Genomic DNA, 19,976 nt, shown 5'->3' with positions numbered 1-19,976 from the left:
CTAGAGTGTCACCCCCTTTGAAGAGGGGGATGACCGCGGCAGCTTTCCGATCTTTAGGAATCTTGGACGATACAAAAGAGAGGTTGAACAGACTAGTAATAGGTGTTGCAACAACGGCGGCAGATAATTTTAGAAAGAGACGGTCCAGATTGTCTAGCCCAGCTGATTTGTACGGGTCCATATTTTGTAGCTCTTTCAAAACATCTGATATCTGGATTTGGGGGAAGGAGAAGCTGGGGAGGCTTGGGCAAGTAGCTGCAGGGGGTGCGGAGCTGTTGGCCGGGGTTGGGGTAGCCAGGAAGAAAGCAAGGCCAGCCGTAGAGAAATGCTTACTGAAATTCTCGATTATCGTGGATTTATCGGTGGTGACAGTGTTTCCTTGCCTCAGTGCAGTGGGCAGCTGGGAGGAGGTGCTCTTATTCTCCATGGACTTTGCAGTGTCCCAAAACCTTTTGGAGTTAGAGCTACAGGATGCAAATTTCTGTTTGAAAAAGCTAGCCTTTACTTTCCTAACTGACTGTGTGTATTGGTTCCTGACATCCCTGAAAATGTAGATATCGCGGGGACTCTTCGGGGCTAGTGCAGTCCGCCACAGGATGTTTTTGTGCTGGTCGAGGGCAGTCAGGTCTGGAGTGAACCAAGGGCTATATCTGTTCTTAGTTCTAAATTTTTTGAAAGGGCCATGCTCATTTAAGATGGTGAGGAAATTACTTTTAAAGAACAACAAGGCATCCTCTATTGGCGGGATGAGGTCAAAAACGGAAGCTGGAAAGACTGCAAACTAGCTGCACTTCGTTTCATTTGACCTTTTTTCAGTTGACATTTCTTTGCATATATCCATAAAAATGATGCCGGTTGATTCATGATTTCGACTGGCTGAGAAAAGCTGCCTGTCTGTCTTGTCCAGACCAACACATTCATTACTATGGGACAGCTGGAGATCGAATTTCAAAATTGAAACTATGTTGCAAATGTCAGAGAGACAGTCTAAAAGAAATGTGAGATAATGTCTTTTTATAGTGGAGATCAAGTTTATAAAGAAGCGGCACAGGGGACTTTAATGCATTAAAGTCCCCTGGCCACTAGGAGCGCCGCTTCTGGGTGAGCATTTTCTTCTTTGCTTATGCCCTTATATAGTTGGTTGAGAGCAAACTTAAATCAGTTTTTCCAATTTTTTTACCAGCATGTCACATGTGCAACCAGGGGGAAAAAAATCCTAGACCATTAAAGTCCCCGGCCACGAGGAGCGCAGCTTCTGTTTGAGCAATTTTTCTTTGCTTATGGCCTTATAGAGTTGGTTGAGTGCGGTCTTAGTGCCAGCTTTGCTTTGTGGTGGTAATTAGACGGCTATGAATAATACAGATGAGAACTCTCTTGGTAGATAGTGTGGTCGACAGCTTATCATAAGGTACTCTACCTCAGACGAGCAATACCTCAAGACTTCTTTAATATTAGACATTGCGCACCAGCTGTTATTGACAAAAAGACACACACCCCCACCCCTCGTCTTACCAGAGGTAGCGTCTCTGTCCTGCCGGTGCATGGAAAATCCCACCAGGTCTATATTGTCCGTTTCTTCGTTCAGCCACTTCTCGGTGAAACATAAGATGTTACAGTTTTTAATGTGCCGATAATCTTAATAGTAGGTCATCAATTTTATTTTCTTACGATTGAACGTTAGCAAGGAGAATGGAAGACATTGGGAGTTTATTCGCTTGCCTCCAGATTCTCCGAAGGATCCCCGATCTGCATCCTCTTTTCCAGCGTATTTTCTTCATGCAAAAGGCTTGGATCTGGGCCTGTTCCAGTGAAAGCAGGATATCCTTCTCGTCGGACTTGTTAAAGGAAAAGGTTTCTTCCAGTCCGCGGTGAGTAATCGCTTTTCTGATGTCCAGAAGTTTTTTTTTTGGTCATAAGAGATGGTAGCAGGAACATTATGTACACAATAAGTAAAAAAAAAAATTAAAAAAAAGAAGTTACACAAAATGCAAAAATATAACAAAATTGCACAATTGGTTGGGAGAATGTAAAACGTCAGCCATGTTCTTCTTTATTTTGACCCTATCCCTCCCACTAATTGGGCAACTTTTGAAGATTTTTGGGTGTCTGAGTGAGGGAAATTCTGCAAATTAAGAGGACTCTATGTATGTGTAGATGTTTGGGTATTGGCGACCCGTCATTCAGGGCAGCGCACCACCTGTTTTGAGCCCCACCCGTTTAGCTAAAATATATATATTTTTTGCCTCTTTTCCATGTTATTTTGGTATTAATACATGTCACATATCAGTTTGCAAACAATGTAAAAAAATCTAACAATAATTTAATTAATAAAGCTGCATATAAACATGGTGTCTTTTTTGCTTTCTTGAGTAAGGCAGCTCCAAAATGCAGGTGTTTCAGTGTAGCTCAGTGCTTTCTGTGGTGGTGGGGCAGCCAGTGGCAAATACGGAGCGTAGGGGTAATGTTCTCTAGTTGCACTGTAATTGGCTCAGTGTTCTGTCACTCATGGGGAGAGCTCGAAAATTCCAGCCCCTTGGATGCCCATCCAAGAAGGCTCAAGGTCATTGACCACAGATAAAATTACATTTAATCACGTTAAATCTACAGTAGCTTTGATTGGACTGATCATGTCAACATTATACTTTCAAAATCTTTGCTAGCAAGCTAGCAGTCATCATCATGAATCAAGTTGGCAATCTACTGGCAAATCATTTTCAATCCTTGTCACATGAAGATAAATAGTGAAGAGAAATTATAAAACGTTTCAGTGCTCATCAGCCATTGAACATAAACATTACACAAGTTGGAAAACGTAAATTCAACAATGAGTGGTTTGAAAGGAATCAGTGGCTAACTGCAAGCATTGAAAAGCAATTGCTAGCCTGCTATTCAGTGGAGTGGGTGTGTGGTCCAAGACTGGGTTTAAGGGTTTCTTTTCCAAGCTTTAAAGGATAAACAGTCAACATTGGCCATGCTGTCAATGAAGCACGACTTCTGTCGTGCTCAAAACAACTGGAAACTCAGAACTGGGAAATCTCAGACTTCAGTGAGTTCAAGACAACTGGGAACATGGAAAAAAAACAAGATCCGACTGGGAAAATACATTTTGAAGGGTCATCCAACTTGGAATTGCAAGTCAGAAACTCGGGCCTCTTTCTAGAGCTCCGGCCTGAAGATCACTGACGTCGTCATGATTTGACCTTGATTTTTTCCAGAGTTCCCAGTTGTCTTGAAAGCACCATAAATCCAGAGAAAGCCAGGCTTTGATGACAACAATGGCCCATGAAGGATCACCACACCACCTTCCTGTTCAAATGATCACAGCATAAGGTGAGTCCAAAAATGTATTGTATGCTGCTGCATAAATTATGTAATATACCACAGAGATATGTATACTGCAGCTAAGAAAGTAATATTAAGTGTATGTTGTGTAGTAAGCTGTTAGTAGCCCATGTGCCTAACCCTAATAATTTGGTCCCTTTTCCCCTCATTATTTAGCCTACTTTTCTGACTTGGTGAGGCACATGTAGCTTAAAGCCTGTTTTAGAGAAATATATATCAATCGTCTGCTTATATGCCCCCTTTATTTATATGGTTCTGAACATGATTATAATAAATACCGCTTTGATGTCATACAAACAAGCCAAACACCTGCGAGTCCAAATGTGCATTTCACATTTCCATATCATTAAACTAATATTGTTCCCTATGTTTGATGTAGCCTACGCTTGTCTATTGTGAAGAAAATGTGCCACCGCACATACACCTGAATGCACTCCTTTCCCTGAATTGCATTGTGAAAGCCTTACACCTTAATATTATTTTATAATTTAACTAGTCATGTTGGCAACTGGCTTACAAATGAATTACATCAGTTATTGTGCGATGGCAGGGATGCAGGGTTGTGTTCCAAACAAGTGTGCTTACTTCAGTCCCACAAAGGCACAGCTAGGAGAGCTCAAAAAGAACCTTATAAACTAGGTTTCCAACCATTTCATGCGGATGAATTACCTGAAGCATGAAAAAGGTTATGACTGGGCTGATAAACATGCAATGTTTATCCACAAAAGGCCCGTATGGTTGAAACATCTCTGGTGGCCTCACCGTCGGTATAATAAACTGTTGCCCAGCAATTGCTACCAAATAAAAATGTTATTTGTCACATTAGCCAAATACAAAAGGTGTACAAGCCCTTAACCAACAATGCAGTGAAGAAAATATTAACTAAATAAACTAAAATGTTAAAAGTAACGAGGGTATATACAGGGGGTACCAGTACCGAGTCAATGTGCAAGAGACAGTTTAGTGTAGGTAATATGTACATGTAGCTAGGGGTAAAGTGACATACTTTTAATATTTCTTCTGTAAGAAACATTTAAAATGTATCCTATCCACAGGTCAAGTCCCATAAGTGTAAAGGATTAAAAAATAAATAACCTGCTCATGATAACTATTGTGTCCAAAATAAGAGGCACAAACATAAACAAATGTTAGTTTATTTGCCATGTATAAAGAGGAAACACAGTAACAGCAGTCTTTACTCAAATATATTACTAGATTTTAATATATAAAACACATTTAATACAGAGGAAAGAACAGGAAAGCAAGCATTTTATGCTCCCAGAAGCAAAAGAAGGGTTCAACATACTGTACATCCTGTATAGACCCCTTGTGCAGTCACCCTCTCACATATTCCATCCCTTTTCAGCCTGGGAAAGTAGCAAATAAGTCCCTTTGAAAAAGGTGAGACTTGTTCATTGTCAAGTACAGAGATTTCCTTTGTGTGCCAACATTTTTAACCAATGTCCTGTAACTACATAGCCAGTTTTACATACCCAGTGTTAGAGACATTCAGTGTCTAGGGTGCACATAAGAGATGCAAAGAATAATTTGTGATGTGCAGATTAAATCCCTATTGAGTAAATTTCCTATTGTATATAAAAATACATAAATTGTACTTATGTCCATGTGTATAGTTACTGATCGAGCGGTTCTTTGATCTGCGGGTAATTGGTCAAATCTAGAATCAAATGCAGTAACCTAAACAGCGTTGGGAGATCTCTCTAAACACCTCACTCCCTGGTCTTACTGATGATGATGCATGTAGTGATATGGAAAGGGGTGAGGACGAGACTACAGTCCCAATTACATATAGGGTCAAGCTAAGGAAGTAGCAGGAATGACACCCTGGAACTTATGCAGAGACATTGAATAGGGACTGTGTAAAAATGTGCTTTCCCGCATGATCTGTGTGCCAATGTCTCCCTCCTTCCCCCACACAGCAATCAACATAGAAAAATAACAAAAACAAAAAAAATACAGTGACGCACTCCAGAAAAAGGCTACCAAACAATGTGCACCAAGAGGCTGTCCCAGATATGGCCTAATTCAATACTCTGTCATTTTATGATGTTAAAGTGATCCTGTCCATACTAATACAATTATATGCACAATGGTCTTTTAAAAGTAGCTTTAAGTAAAAAAGCTCAGAAAATCAATTACATTGTTCCATTACAAATGATTTGCATAATTCCATAAAACATTTTCCCTTTCAGTTCTTGATACCATTATGGTCCACAAAAACAAAGAATACCGCCTCGGTGGCACATTGTGGTTTATCTATAAAAAGGATAAACACATCTCTTTCACAGGCAGAAAGCACCGAGAGATAAAACCAGGCTGAAGAAGAGGGGAGCAGTTTGGCAAAAGAAATAGGCAGAGAGTTTGGGACAGGATTGTCCGGTTGGAAGCAGCTCAAAAGGACCCTGTGTCCAAGTCATAAGATGGCTGTCTCTCAGATCAACCCAACCATCCACTATGACGATGTCCTTCTCTAGCTTGTATAGCTGTCTACCTAAACTGCAATGACGAGAGAAAACACACATTTGAAACAATAATTTACCATTAAATGGTGCAGCATAAGAGTATTTTTCAAATGTGGCATTATGTGGCAGTTTTTTCAGTAAGTACTACCCTAAACATGAACACAAACCCAGCGACTGTTCTCTTACCATATTTTTAGGCGGTAAGTTGGGTTTCCTCATGACACTAGGCTTGGAGGATTTGGGTGAGGAGGGTGCAACAGGGGCAAGCGAGGGGTCCAGTCCGTTGCCCTCCGGGAGGTCTGCTGCCGGAACACCTGCAATATTATAGTGCTTCTTCCTGAGCTCTCCCAGGCGCAGACGCTCATTACCCAGCTGATTCTCCAACTCCAACACCTTCACCTACTCATACAGTAGAGGGTTACAATCAAACAGGAACACATGTATGCAGACAGGCTCAAACAGACACATACACAGGGACTCACCTGTGACTCCATTTCCTCCATTTTTAGCTTGATGAGAGACATTCCAGAGAAGTCCATGGTATCTGCAGAAGAACGAGAAAGGCAAACATCAAACACAGCCATATGACTTTAGGGCCTGAGGGGATTCACATCTTCTGTTTGGTCAGACACACGCACACACACTAACCCTTGTCCTCCAGGTGCTCCTGGCCTGTCTTGGTGGAGGCCACCACGTTGGCTGCCATCTCGTTCACATGGCGAGAAGCCTGCTGGAGAGCTGTCAGTTTTGTACTGTTGCGGTCTGCTTTTACCTAAACACAGAGGAGAGAGGGAGGGTGAGAAATAATGATAGGGGCAGAATTTGAATATATACAGTATCAGTCAAAAGTTAGAACACACTAACTTATTCAAAAGTTTTTATTTTGTATTATTTTCTACATTGTAGAATGAACACGTCAAAATCATGAACACATATGGAATCATGTTGTAACCAAAAAGGTGTTAAATCAAAATATTAAAATGAGATTCTTCAAAGTAGCCACTCTTTGGTGACACTCAGATCCCTACTCTGCCTTGGCAGCTTTGCACATTCCTGGCATTATTTAACCAGTTTCACATGGAATGCTTTTCCAACAGTCTTGAAGGAGTTCTCACATATGCTAGGCACTTGTTGGCTGCTTCTCCTTCACTCTGCAGTCCAAACCATCCCAAGCCATCTCAATTGGGTTGAGGTCAAGTGATTGTGGAGGCCAGGTCATATAAACCTTACACAGCCTGGAGGTGTGTTTTGGGTCATTGTCCTGTTGAAAAACAAATGATAGTCCCACTAAGCACCAACCAGATGGGCTGGCATATCACTGCAGAATGCTGTGGTAGCCATGCTGGTTAAGTGCACCTTGAATTCTAAATAAACTGCTGAGTGTCACCAACAAAGCACCCCACACCACCTCCTCCATGCTTCACGGTGGGAACCACAAATCACGGTTGGAACCAAAAATCTCACATCAAAAGGACAGATTTCCACTGGTCTAATGTCCATTGCTCATGTTTCTTGGCCCAACCAAGTCTCTTATTATTGGTGTCCTTTTAGTAGTGGTTTCTTTGCAGCAATTTGAACATTAAGGCCTGATTCACGTAGTCTCCTCTGAACAGTTGATGTTGAGATGTGTTTGTTACTGAACTCTGAAGCATTTATTTGGGCTGCAATCTGAGGCTGGTAACTCTAATGAACTTATCCTCTGCAGCAGAGGTAACTCTGGATCTTCCTTTCCTGTGGCGGTCCTCATGAGAGCCAGCTTCATCATAGCACTTGATGGTTTTTGCGACTGCACTTGAAGAAACAAAGTTCTTGACATTTCCGGATTGACTCACATTCATATCTTAAAGTAATGGACTGTTTTTTCTCTTTGCTTATTTGAGGTGTTCTTGCCATAATATGGACTTGGTCTTTTACCAAATAGGGCTATCTTCTGTATACCACCCCCACCTTGTCACAACACTGCTGATTGGCTCAAACGCATTAGAAAGGAAAGCAATTTCACAAATTCACTTTTAACAAGGCACACCTGTTAATTGAAATGCATTCCAGGTGACTACCTCATTAAGCTGGTTGAGAGAATGCGAAGTGTGCAAAGCAAAAGGTGGCTACTTTGAAGATTACTACATTAACACTTATTTTGTTACTACATTATTCCATGTGATATTTCAAAACAGGAAGCAAGCCTTAAACGAAAATAAAAACCCAATTTCAGTTTCCTCACAAGACAATACATATGAAATTTGAACGACAGTTTGTCGTCCAACCATATACCTAGGTATTTGTAGGATGGCAGTTTTTCAATGGATGTGCTTCCAGATGTGAAAATGCTAACCCTTTTCTAGCTGAGAATGAGATCTGGTATAGTCATAATTCATTTTTTTGTGCATTCAAGACCAGTTTGAGACCATATAGGTGGCTCTGAAAGGCAGTCGAACTCTTCAACCTCCTGAACCAGAGAAGGATCTTTTGAATAGATGACCGTTGCATCTGCATACAGATGCAACTTGTCTGGTTGCAGCCCATTTCCCAAGTCATTAATACAAATTAACACAGATGCTAAAATGGAACCCTGAGGGAATACATGAGGGATAGAGGAAAATAAACAGAGAATGTTAAGGGGAAAGGGAGCACTGAGTTCAAACGTTTGTGAGTTTGTTTCCCACCTTGGAGGATGCGACCAACTGTGCCGTGCTGGCAGCGATCTCGTGGGAGCAGACAATGAGCTCCTCATATTTGCCAGTGTGCAGCACCACCTTATCAGCAGACTCACTATGAGAGAAACCAAGCAAGCAACACATCATCCCAATCCTCTAACATGGGACATTTCTGTATCACTCTCACAATAACAAGCTGAGACGACCCTCGTGATAATGCACTTACACCATCTGCGTGGCTCCCCATCCCACAGCTTTGGAGGCAGAGATGAGTCCCTCAGTCCAACGGGAGTTCCTGGCGTAGAATTCCTTAATAGTGGCTGCACCCTAGAGAGAGAACATCAAGTCCAGCAGTGGTCAGGACATTAATCTTTTAGCGAATGATAGGATGGATTTCCATGACATTTTCAACATTTAATTCTATATTTCAAGACTCACCCTTCCGCCCTCAACAATCTCCTTCTGTAGGTCGGTGGATGTCAGGACCAACAGGTGGATGGCCTGAGAGTGGGATAGAGGAAAGGAGGGAATGCAAAAAAATGATATATATATATATATATATACACACACACACACACACACTATGGCTTGTAGGCCTCGCAAGGTCTCGCACCCACTGTGAAATTTGGTGGAGGATCGGTGATGATCTGGGGGTGCTTCAACAAGGCTGGAATCTGGCAGATGTGTCTTTGAAGGACGCATGAATCAAGCCATGAACAAGGTTGTCCTGGAAGAAAACTTGCTTCCTTCTGCTGACAATGTTCCCCAACTCTGAGGATTGTTTTTTCCAGTAGGACAATCAAGGTGTGGATGGATGACCACCAGCTCAAGACCCTGTCATGGCCAGCCCAATCTCCAGACCTGAACCCAATTGAAAAACTCTAATGTGATCAAGAAGATGGATGGTCACAAGCCATCGAACAAAGCCGATCTGCTTGAATTTTTGCGCCAGGCAGGATTGGCATAAAGTTACCCAACATCAATGTGCAAGACTGGTGGAGAGCATGTCAAGACACATGAAAGCTGTGATTGAAAATCAGGGTTATTCCACCAAATATTGATGTCTGAACTCTTCTTAAGTTAAAACAGTTAAAAAAAAAATGTATATCAACATATTTTCTTTGCATTATTCGAGGTCTGACAACACTGCACATTTGTTGTTATTCGACCAGTTGTCATTTTCTGCAAATAAATGCTCTAAATAACAATATTATTTATTTGGAATTTAGGAGAAATGCTCTCACTAGTTTATATAATAAAACATTACAATTTTTACCCAAACACATACCTATAAATAGTCAAACGGATCATTTTGCTGTAATCTCTTAATTCTTTCCATAGCTGTGTGTGTGTGTGTGTGTGTGTGTGTGTGTGTGTGTGTGTGTGTATGTGTATGTGTGTGTGTATGTGTATGTGTATATATATATATATATATATATATGTGTATTTTTTAAACGCAGCATTATTAGGATGTCGATCAGACCTTTTGTGCAAGTCAATTGAAAAAGTCATCTTACCTTCATCAGATCTGTGCAGCTGTAGAGGATTCTATAAAACAAGGAGTAATATCATGGTGAGTGAAAGGGGATGAATGCATAAACAGTGCAAGTAACACATATAGTACTGACCTCTCATTGACCTCAAGTTTGACCCCTGAGGTGTCCATTCGGGCCTGGTTCATCATTTCCTTTAGACACAGAAAGACTGCAAATGAGAGATGTCTAGATACAGAATGACTTACCCACGTTGTAAAACATAGGGTTGAGCTTTATATGGCATTCCTAGCCACAGTACGGTGCGCTAGATTCTATATGGCTGTGATCCTCACATCGATTCTGCTCACTGCCTTCTCAATGGCTGCTGATGTGGCTGCCATCTCCTTGTCCACCAGATCTCCCAGCTCATCCTGTCGCACATCCATGCCTTTAGGTCGCAGCTCCTAAACATTGGAAGAGGAGATGAGATTAAGAAGTAGGAAAAGAAGAGTGGGAGAAATGGAGAAGACTGCCCAGTAGCCCCTCACCTCCCCCAGCTTCAGGATCTTTTCAACCACTATGCGAATGGAGGCCGGGTCTGCCTCTGAAGGGAGGCCTTGGACTTGAGATCCTTCAGGAACTGCAGACTCTGAGTGGCACAGCCCCTGCAATTCTCTGTCAGACCTGCAGAGTACAAAAGTGCAAGACACACTCTGTGACACTATAATCACATACAAAATGGATGCAATATCTCATCCTGTAAAATCCCAGTAAGATACAACAAGATGCCTGTTTCAAACAATAATTAATTCTACTTGAAGAGAAGAATGTTCTTACGGTCGGCGTGGTCAGTGGGAGCCAAGTGTGCTGTGGCACTGCCGTTGATGATGGTGTCAGCAGCCAGGTGGGAGAAGTTGGTCAGGGCCCTCAGTAGCCCACCAGCATCTAGAGAACAGAAATACGACAAGCGAGAGAAGGTATCACTGCCAATTCCAAAACAGCCCAGCTCTGTCACTTATGACTATCACTGTGGTTGCTCAAAGACTACTAATTACAGTATATCAAAAACACGAGGTACCAAGTAATGAGCAACTCACCTCCCATGTTCATCAGGTAGTCGGAGTGACCTTTTTTCACTTTGTCAATGGAGCCCAAAGTGGCCTCTGCGCGACTGACCAGGTAATCTGTGGTGGTGGAGAGACAAAGGAAACGTTTGAAATGCAATATTGTTCTAGATCCAAAAATAATGAATGGAATGATGAGTAGATATACCAGATGAATAGATATAAAAAGATAACCAAATGGATCTCTCACTTTCTATTCTAAGTGACATGAACACCACTACTAGCTAAGGATCCCTAAGCACGCTCTCTGTGAGCATGTTCACTTATTTTAACCTGGGGAGCTGGTGCAGCGGATATGCAGGGGGTCGTCCAGCTTGGCCACAGCGTCCTGAATGATGTACTCAGCCTCAGAGACCGTTCCCTGCAGCAGGGAGAACTGCTCCTCCAGCAGCTTCTGCTGCAACTGCACCTCACGTCTTGACTGCAAAGATGCAACCAGACACAGTCAGACCCAGTCACAGGGGAAAAATAGATGGCACATACATACTAATGGTTTATCTTATATTGTGCACAGACAGCCAAATAGTTCATTGATTCAAGAAAATCTTTCACTGCACAGTGAGTAATGTGGGACTTGACCAGCGGTGTAGCTTTTACATGTCTATTTTCTCTTCTGCTATCAGCAAATTATATAGACAAGACAAAGCAGCGGACTGAGCTAGTCACTGCTCTGTGCTGTGGTGTCCTAACTCACCTTCTCCTGCAGCTTGCCCTGCAGCTCTCCCAGCTCCCTGGTGCTCCGATCTCTCTCTTGCTGCAGAGAAGACTGCTGCAGCTGTGCAGCCTGGCTCAGGGACGACAGCTCGGCCTCTTTTTCACTCACAGAGCGCATCAGGCTCTCTTTCTCCGCCTGCAGCTCCAACATAGAGCTGGTCAGCTGTTCCCCCACCTGGGAGAGAGGAGTGATGGAAGGAGGAGAGAGGAGTGGAGAGAGAAGAGACAGAAAGAGGGAGATTGCATAACAATAGGTGCATTAACTGTTGTGAGGACAAGCCTTTTCGGATGTTTGTGAGACTCATGTTTTCACAGAGTGCAGCTTCCTATGGGCTTTTCAGCCAATTATGATTTTCATGACAGGAAAGTGCAGTGATTCTTCTGCATGAGGGTGAATCAGATGAGTCACCTGTGCCATTACATAAGCGAGGGAATCCACTTTCTTTATTCAATATTTACTGCATCAGCAACACACCTTCTCAGTGCGCTGCAGAGTGCCTTTGACATGTTCCACCTCAGCCCGCTTTTCCTCAAAATCCCTTTTAAGCTTCTTCATCTCAAACTTCTGCTCCTCAAGCTGCAACAAGAAGAAAGAAAATCCAGTCATTTTAATAAATGGCTAATACAGTACTGAAATATAACATTAACGGTACTAGATCACTATTGTCAATACTCAGAATAAAGTAACCTTCATGTCAGCGTCCAGTTTGATGCGATCCACCTCGAAAGCCAGCTGCTGCTTGGTCCTCTCCACCTCCTCCTGGGTCTGATGTGTTGCCGACAGAATCTTCACGGTGTCTGCACTCTGCCAGCACAATATCACATGCATACTCTGTTAAATAGTCTATTAACATTAAACAGAAAAATAATGCTCAGGTGAGTCTACAAGTAGTCACTTTGCACCCAATGAACCAAACAGAAAACCACAGAATGAAAACAAAAGTGAGGTTCTGTACCTTCCTGAGCAGTTCAGCATGGCTGGACACCAGCTCCGTGTGCTTCTCCTTTAGCTTGGTGTAGCGCTGCTCTGTGGCCTGGGCTCTCGCTGGACAGCACAGAAGGAGTCAGAGACGAGAAAGAGATGTCAGAATGCGTTTTAAATAAAGTGTGACTGAAAATGTATGCCAGACTTAGTGAGTGGCCACTTACTCTCGGCCTCTCCGAAGGTGGCCTGCACGATCTCGTGTTCAGCGTTGCGGCGCCGAGTGGCCTCCAGCTCCATGCGCAGCTGTTCATTCTCCACCAGGGCACGCTGTTTCTGCACCCGCTGCTCTTCCAGCTCTGTCTCAAGGCTGTTAATCTGGGACTTGAGCTGTGTGATGTAGCGCTGGGCCTGTAGGAGGGAGGGAGGCAGGCAGGCAGACAGTCAGTCACCATAGATTATCAAGTACCACCATGGCATGGCACTGGTGGATGGGAGCCTCAGACAGGAGAAACATATGTTGAGTGGAACAAAAAAATTCTGAAATTAATCAATGTTGGGTTAGGATGGATTGATTGATTCAATAGTGATAGCATCATAGCTAACTACTGTAACATAAAAATGCTGAGTAGTTTAACAGGCCACATAAGGAGCCAGCCATTTGCAGAAACCAGGGTAAACAGTACATCTGTCCCCAGGCACTGGTCTTCTCTGAACACAGAGACGTCATTTCCTAGTTGCCACATTCCACATGTCAAGATCAATCTTTGCATCCACCCAACACATATCCTAAATTCCTTTCCCATGTACAAACAAATGTTCACCAGTCACAACTTTGTTATACATAATTAACATTTAAATACTGAAATATAAAATGCAAAATGCAACAATTTCAAATATTTTTCTGAGTTACAGTTCATCAGTCAATTTTAAAAAATGAATTAGGCCCTGATCTATGGATTTCAAATAACTGGGAATACAGATGCATCTGTTGGTCACAGGAACCTTAAAAAAAAAAAATTGTAAAAAAAATAATAAGTAGGGGCATGGATCAGAAAACCTGTCAGTATCCGTTATGACCACTATCTGCTTCAAGCAGCAAGACATCTCCTTCACATACAGTTGACTAAGCTGTTGATTGTGGCTCATGGAATGTTGTCCCACTCCTCTTAAATGTCTGTGCGAATTTGCTGGATATTGGCCAGAACTGGAACATGCTGTTGTACACATTGATCCAGAGCATCCCAAACATGCTCAAAGGGTTACATGTCTGGTGAGTATGCAGGCCATGGAAGGACTGGGTCATTTCAACTTCCAGGAATTGTGTACAGATCTTTGCGACATGGTGCCGTGCATTATCATGCTGAAACATGAGGTGATGGCGGCAGGTGAATGGCATGACAATTGGCCTCAAGATCTCATCACAGTATCTCTGTGCATTCAAATTGCCATCTAAAAAACCTAAATTGTGTTTGTTGTCCGTAGCTTATGCCTGCCCATACCATAGTGCACTGTGGTGGTGGGGTTTTGTTAACAACTTTGACATCAGTAAACCGCAGGCACACACACACTACCCCATACGCGCTGTCTGCCATCTGCCCAGTACAGTTGAAATTTGGATTAATCCGCGAAGAGCACATCTTCGGTTGTGCAAAACCACAGTGTAATCAGCGGCCTGGTCTTAGACGATGCACCTGTGTAATGATCATGCTGTTTAATCAGTTTCTTGATATCCCACGCCTGTCAGGTAGATGGATTATCTTGGCAAAGGAGAAATACTCACTAACAGGGACATAAACAAATTTGTGCACAACATTTGATAGTATTAAGCTTTTGGTGCATATAGAACATTTCTGGGATATTTTATTTCAGCTCAAGAAACATGGGACCAACACTTTATATGTTGTGTTTATATTTTTGTTCAGTGTAGTATTATTACAAAGTGGAACAATAGATATCATTGTGGTCACACGCACATCCTTAAAAATGCATTGGTGCTGAGCTAAAGACTAAATGTTCTCCCAAATTACCACCTTTATTGACAATGTTTCAATCAAACATGGATCTTCAGGTATAAAGAGCAACAAGTAACTTATTATTGCAACTAATTATGACAAGCATTTAAAATCAACAAATGTGTACAACTGTAAAAATCTGTTTAAAGGAGTTAAAACATGTCTACTTACCTCTCCTTTGACCCTTTCCAGATCTGCCCTTAACTTCTCCAAGTCCTGCTGGAGGTTCTCAATCTGCATATCCCTGTACACCAGAAGACATTTACTAACCATTAGCATACATAAGCACTGGCACACAAGAAAATATCCAAACATACAGTACCAGACAAAAGTTGACACCTACTCATTCAAGTGTTTTTATTTGTACTATTTTCTACATTGTAGAATAATAGCGATAACATCAAAACTATGAAATAATACATATGGAATCATGTAGTAACCAAAAAAAGTGTTAAAAAATCAAAATATATTTTAGATTCTTCAAAGTAGCCACCCTTTGCCTTGATGACAGCTTTGCACACTCCTAGAATTCTCAACCAGCTTCACCTGGAATGCATTTCCAACAGTCTTGAAGGAGTTCCCACATACGCTGAGCACTTGTTGGCTACTTTTCCTTCACTCGGTGGCCCAATTCATCACAAACCATCTCAGTTGGGTTTGGGTGATTGTGGAAGCCAGGTCATCTGATGCAGCACTCCATCACTCTCCTTCTTAGTCAAATAGCCCTTACACAGCCTGGAGGTGTTTTGGGTCATTGTGAAACAAAATGATAGTCCCACTAAACCCAAGCCAGAAGGGATGGCATATCGCTGCAGAATGCTGTGGTAGCCATGCTGGTTAAGTATACCTTGAATTCTAAATAAATCATAGAATGTGTCACCAGCGGAAAAAACCCACACCTCCTACTGCATGTTTCACAGTGGGAACCACACGAGATCTGTTCACCTCCACTGCGGTTGGAACCAAAAATCTCAAATTTGGACTCAGACCAAAACAGATTTCCACTGGTCTAATGTCCTTGCTCGTGCTCATGTTTCTTGGCCCAAGCAAGTCTCTTCTTATTGATGTCCTTTAGTAGTGGTTTCTTTGCAGAAATTCCACCATGAAGGCCTGATTCAAGCAGTCTCCTCTGAACAGTGATGTTGAGAAGTGTCTGTTATTGAACTCTGAAGCATTTATTTGGGCTGCAATCTGAGGCTGGTAAATAATGAACTTATCCTCTGCAGCAGAGGTAACTATGGGTCTACCTTTCCTGTGGTGGTCCTCATGAGAGCCAGTCCTCATAGAGCTTGGTTTTTGCGACTGCACTTGAAGAAACTTTCAAAGTTCTTGAAATTCTCACCTTCATGTCTTAAAGTAATGGACTTTCGTTTCTCTTTACTTATTTGAGCTGTTCTTGCCATATGGACTTGGTCTTTTACCAAATATCTTGTCACAACACAACGGATTGGCTCAAACGCATTAACTTTTAATATGGCACACATGCTCATTGAAATGCATTCCAGGTGACTACCTCATGAAGCTAGTTGAGAGAATGCCGAGAGTGTGCAAATCTGTCATCCAGGCAAATGGTGGCTACTTTGAAGAACCTCAACTATGAAATATATTTTGTTAAACACTTTTTTGGGTACTACATGACTCCACATATGTTACTTAATAGTTGATGTCTTTACTATTTTTCTACAATGTGTCCAAACTTTTGACGGGTACTGTAGGTCAGTTAAAACATTTTTATTATTACTTTTTTTTTTTTATATATTTTTTTTTTTAAATCACCAGGTGAGTTCAACAAGGGTTCTGTTTGCAGCAAACATGTTACTTAAGAACAATTTCAATTATACAATTTGAATGAACTTTCCAAAATGTTAGTGAAGCATCAAACAGCTACTATTTGTGAGGACTACCATAGATTTTTAGAGCAAGAGTCAAACTGCAAATTACTTTTGCTATTCCTACTACATGTAATGGAAAGTCTACGTACAACATTCTTATTTGTAGTGGCAGTTAAGACCCGAAACAGACACTTACATTGGCCATACACTACCTTCTCAGACTTCAGCTAACGTTAGTGAACGGTCGCAGCTAACACAAAACAAATTAAATATGTTAGCTAACTATTTCACTTGTTGAACGCACCCCAGTTTACATATCCTTTTTTTCAAGCACACCAATGCTAAAAGATGACAATGACTAACCTGTCATTGGAAGGTCTGAATGTCTGATCAAATTTGTCAAACTGCAAAAAGAAAAAGTCAGACATTATGTATTAATGTTTACAGAATCTATAGCCAAAATTAGTGATACCTTTATTAATAAGACATGAATATCCAAGGGGCCATAGACCTCAGAGATCATGACCGTGACCTATGAGTCATACCTGTGGCACCATCATGCTGGGCATGGTGACGTCGCTGACGTTGATAAGCGGTTCAGGGTCATCATCGTCATCATCATCCTCCTGCTGCTCGGGCTCATCCTCACTTGGGATGACCACCACTGGCCTTGCATGCTTGGCCAGAGAAGCCGCATGCAGGAAGTTAGGAGGAGACTGAGGATGAAGACACATACATAAGACAGAGGACTGTAGACACAGATGACTACATTATCTAGGAAGTGTGGTTGAGTCCCAATACAGTGTCTTTCCCCTACTATGTCTGTCTATGCCCTCACCTCTGGCAGCTTGGGGATCTGGATGAGTCTCTTGAAGTATTGCATGTCTCTGGCTTTGTTGAAGAAGGTCTTGAGGCTGTAACGCAAGGCAAAATATTTCAACCACTGATCCGAATGATGCCTCCAAAACAGGAATGTAAAATTCAGTATGTGTATAGGACAGAATGCAATCGAATACACTTCAGGTGGTTGCGGCAGGTAGCCTAGTGGTTAGAGCGTTGGACTAGTAACTCATAGGAGTTAAAGGTTGCAAGACCGAATCCCCGAGCTGACAAGATAAAAATCTGTCTTTCTGCCCTGAACAAGGAAGTTAACCCACTGTTCCTAGGCCATCATTGAAAATAAGAATTTGTTATTAACTTCTTGGTGACATGGAGGCAGTATTGAGTATCTTGGATGATTAAGGTGCCCAGAGTAAACTGCCTGCTAATATATGCATATTATTAGTAGTATTGGATAGAAAACACACGTTTCTAAAACTGTTTGAATGATGTCTGAGTATAACAGAACTCATGGCTGGCAAAACCTGAGAAAAATCCAACCAGGAAGTGGGAAATCTGAGACTTGTAGTTAAAAAAAAAAAATTTTTAAACTCAGCCCCTATTGTAGATACAGTGGGATATTGGTTATGTTGCACTTCCTAAGGCTTCCACTAGATGTCAACCATCTTTAAACTTGTTTGAGGATTCTACTATAAAGGAGGGGCTCATAGGAGCTGTTTGAGTAAGTGGTCTGGCAGAGTGCCTTGGGCTCATGACGCACGGTCACGAGACAGTTAGCGCTCGTTCCATTGCTTTTCTACAGACAATGGAATTCTCCGGTTGGAACATTATTGAACATTAATGTTAAAAACATCCTAAAGATTGATTCTATACTTAGTTTGACAAGTTTCTACGGGCTGTAACGGAGCTTTTTGAACTTTTCGTCCGACGTTCGGCGGGACCTGAACGCGCTTTTGGATGTTTACCAAACGCCCTAACAAAATAAGTTATTTGGACATAAATGGACATTATCGAACAAAACAAACATTTATTGTGGAACTGCGATTCCTGTGAGTGCATTCTGATGATCATAAAAGGTAAGTGAATATTTATAATGCTATTAATGACTAATGTTGACTACCCAATATGGTGGATATCTTTTTGGCTGCTTTGTTGTCTGAACGCTGTACTCAGATTGCATGGTTTGCTTTTTCTATAGTTTAAAAAAATCTGACACAGCAGTTGCATTAAGGACAAGTTTATCTAAAGTTCCATGTATAACAGTCGTATCTTTATCAATGTTTATTATGAGTATTTATGTAATTTGACGTGGCTCTCTGCACAATCACTGCATGTTTTAGAACTACTGAACGTAACGTGGCAATGTAAAATGAGATTTTTGGATATAAATATGCACTTCAGCGAACAAAACATACATGTATCATGTAACATGAAGTCCTATGAGTGTCATCTGATGAAGATCAAAGGTTAGTGATTAATTTTATCTCCATTTATGCTTTTTGTGACTCCTCTCTTTGGCTGGAAAAAAGATGGATTTTTCTGTGACTTGGTGGTGACCTAAAAATAGTTTGTGGTGCTTTCGCTGTAAAGCATTTTTGAAATCAGACACTGTGGCTGGATTAACGAGAATTATCTTTAAAATGCTGTAAAATACTTGTATGCTTGAGGAATTTTAATTATGAGATTTTTGTTTTGAATTTTGTTGTTTTGAATTTGATAACCTCATCTCAGAGAGGTTAACTGACTTTCCTAGTTAAATAAAAAGGTTAAAAATCAGAAGAGAAATTAGTTGGCTATCTTAGGTACAAGGTACCCCTATCCAGATGCACTAATACGTTAAGCTTCCTCAGCCATCTTTCTGGGCTGATCATTGTGCAGGTTGATAACATTAACATGTCACCTGGTACACTGCTCAGATTGAACCCCTTTTCACTTTCAGAGGTGTGCATAGGATAGTGATGTCATGATGACACATTGAAATGGGTGGAAGTTGGGTGGTAGGGATGAGTATATTTACATCGGCTCAGGGTAACACAGGCCAGGGATAGGCAAGATTGTGTTGTACTGAGGCTTCCTCACTCTCTTCCCTAAAACCCTTATATAATAACAGCCCGAGGCCGGGGTGACTTACCTGTGGAACTGGTCATGAAAACGATCACGGTGTCCTTGCAGGGTGTCTGCTGGGAGACCTGAAATCCAGGACATGCAAGAGACAGTCACTAAAAAGACTTTGAAACAAGTTTTGTTATCAAGTCAGCAAAGTAGAAATACTAAACTACTATTAACTTCAAACATACCGATTTCTGATCTCCAGTTATGTAACTCTCATTGATGTTACAGTACATGTTGAGAAATAGAATCAAGCAGTTAAGTTAGTGGAACTGACAGCGTTTTAACTACTTTGCTGGTGACGTTGTTTAGCTAGCTGGCTGCTGGGAGGATTTCATGTCATTCGAGGAGGGACCAACTTTTCCCCCCTCATATCTTTTTTCCCGTTGGCTTCAGCTATAGATGCTGCAGGTGTCATTTAGTTAGCAAGAAATGTGAATCGCTTTGTTAACTATGTTGAACTTGA

General features: G+C 41.6%; 1 protein-coding gene across 1 annotated transcript in view; it reads right to left on the bottom strand.

Annotated features, from left to right (window-relative positions):
* Positions 1–5,701: 5,701 nt before the first annotated feature.
* LOC135541924 (huntingtin-interacting protein 1-related protein-like) overlaps positions 5,702–19,976 on the bottom strand; it is a 31,215-nt gene continuing 16,940 nt past the window's right edge. Inside the window, 25 exon segments of the mRNA XM_064968432.1 lie at positions 5,702–5,859; positions 6,012–6,224; positions 6,308–6,369; positions 6,474–6,597; positions 8,489–8,594; positions 8,706–8,806; positions 8,918–8,980; positions 9,997–10,027; positions 10,108–10,166; positions 10,308–10,418; positions 10,503–10,558; positions 10,561–10,638; positions 10,792–10,899; positions 11,052–11,138; positions 11,352–11,499; positions 11,773–11,967; positions 12,268–12,369; positions 12,481–12,597; positions 12,749–12,837; positions 12,942–13,125; positions 14,901–14,973; positions 16,925–16,965; positions 17,107–17,277; positions 17,400–17,475; positions 19,533–19,590. Of these exon segments, the coding sequence (XP_064824504.1) occupies positions 5,851–5,859; positions 6,012–6,224; positions 6,308–6,369; positions 6,474–6,597; positions 8,489–8,594; positions 8,706–8,806; positions 8,918–8,980; positions 9,997–10,027; positions 10,108–10,166; positions 10,308–10,418; positions 10,503–10,558; positions 10,561–10,638; positions 10,792–10,899; positions 11,052–11,138; positions 11,352–11,499; positions 11,773–11,967; positions 12,268–12,369; positions 12,481–12,597; positions 12,749–12,837; positions 12,942–13,125; positions 14,901–14,973; positions 16,925–16,965; positions 17,107–17,277; positions 17,400–17,475; positions 19,533–19,590 (2,462 nt within the window). The 3' untranslated portion in view covers positions 5,702–5,850.

The sequence above is a fragment of the Oncorhynchus masou genome, chromosome 1, assembly GCF_036934945.1.
Source record: "Oncorhynchus masou masou isolate Uvic2021 chromosome 1, UVic_Omas_1.1, whole genome shotgun sequence".
Classification (NCBI taxonomy): domain Eukaryota; kingdom Metazoa; phylum Chordata; class Actinopteri; order Salmoniformes; family Salmonidae; genus Oncorhynchus; species Oncorhynchus masou.
This window is presented reverse-complemented; position numbering and strand designations above follow the sequence as displayed.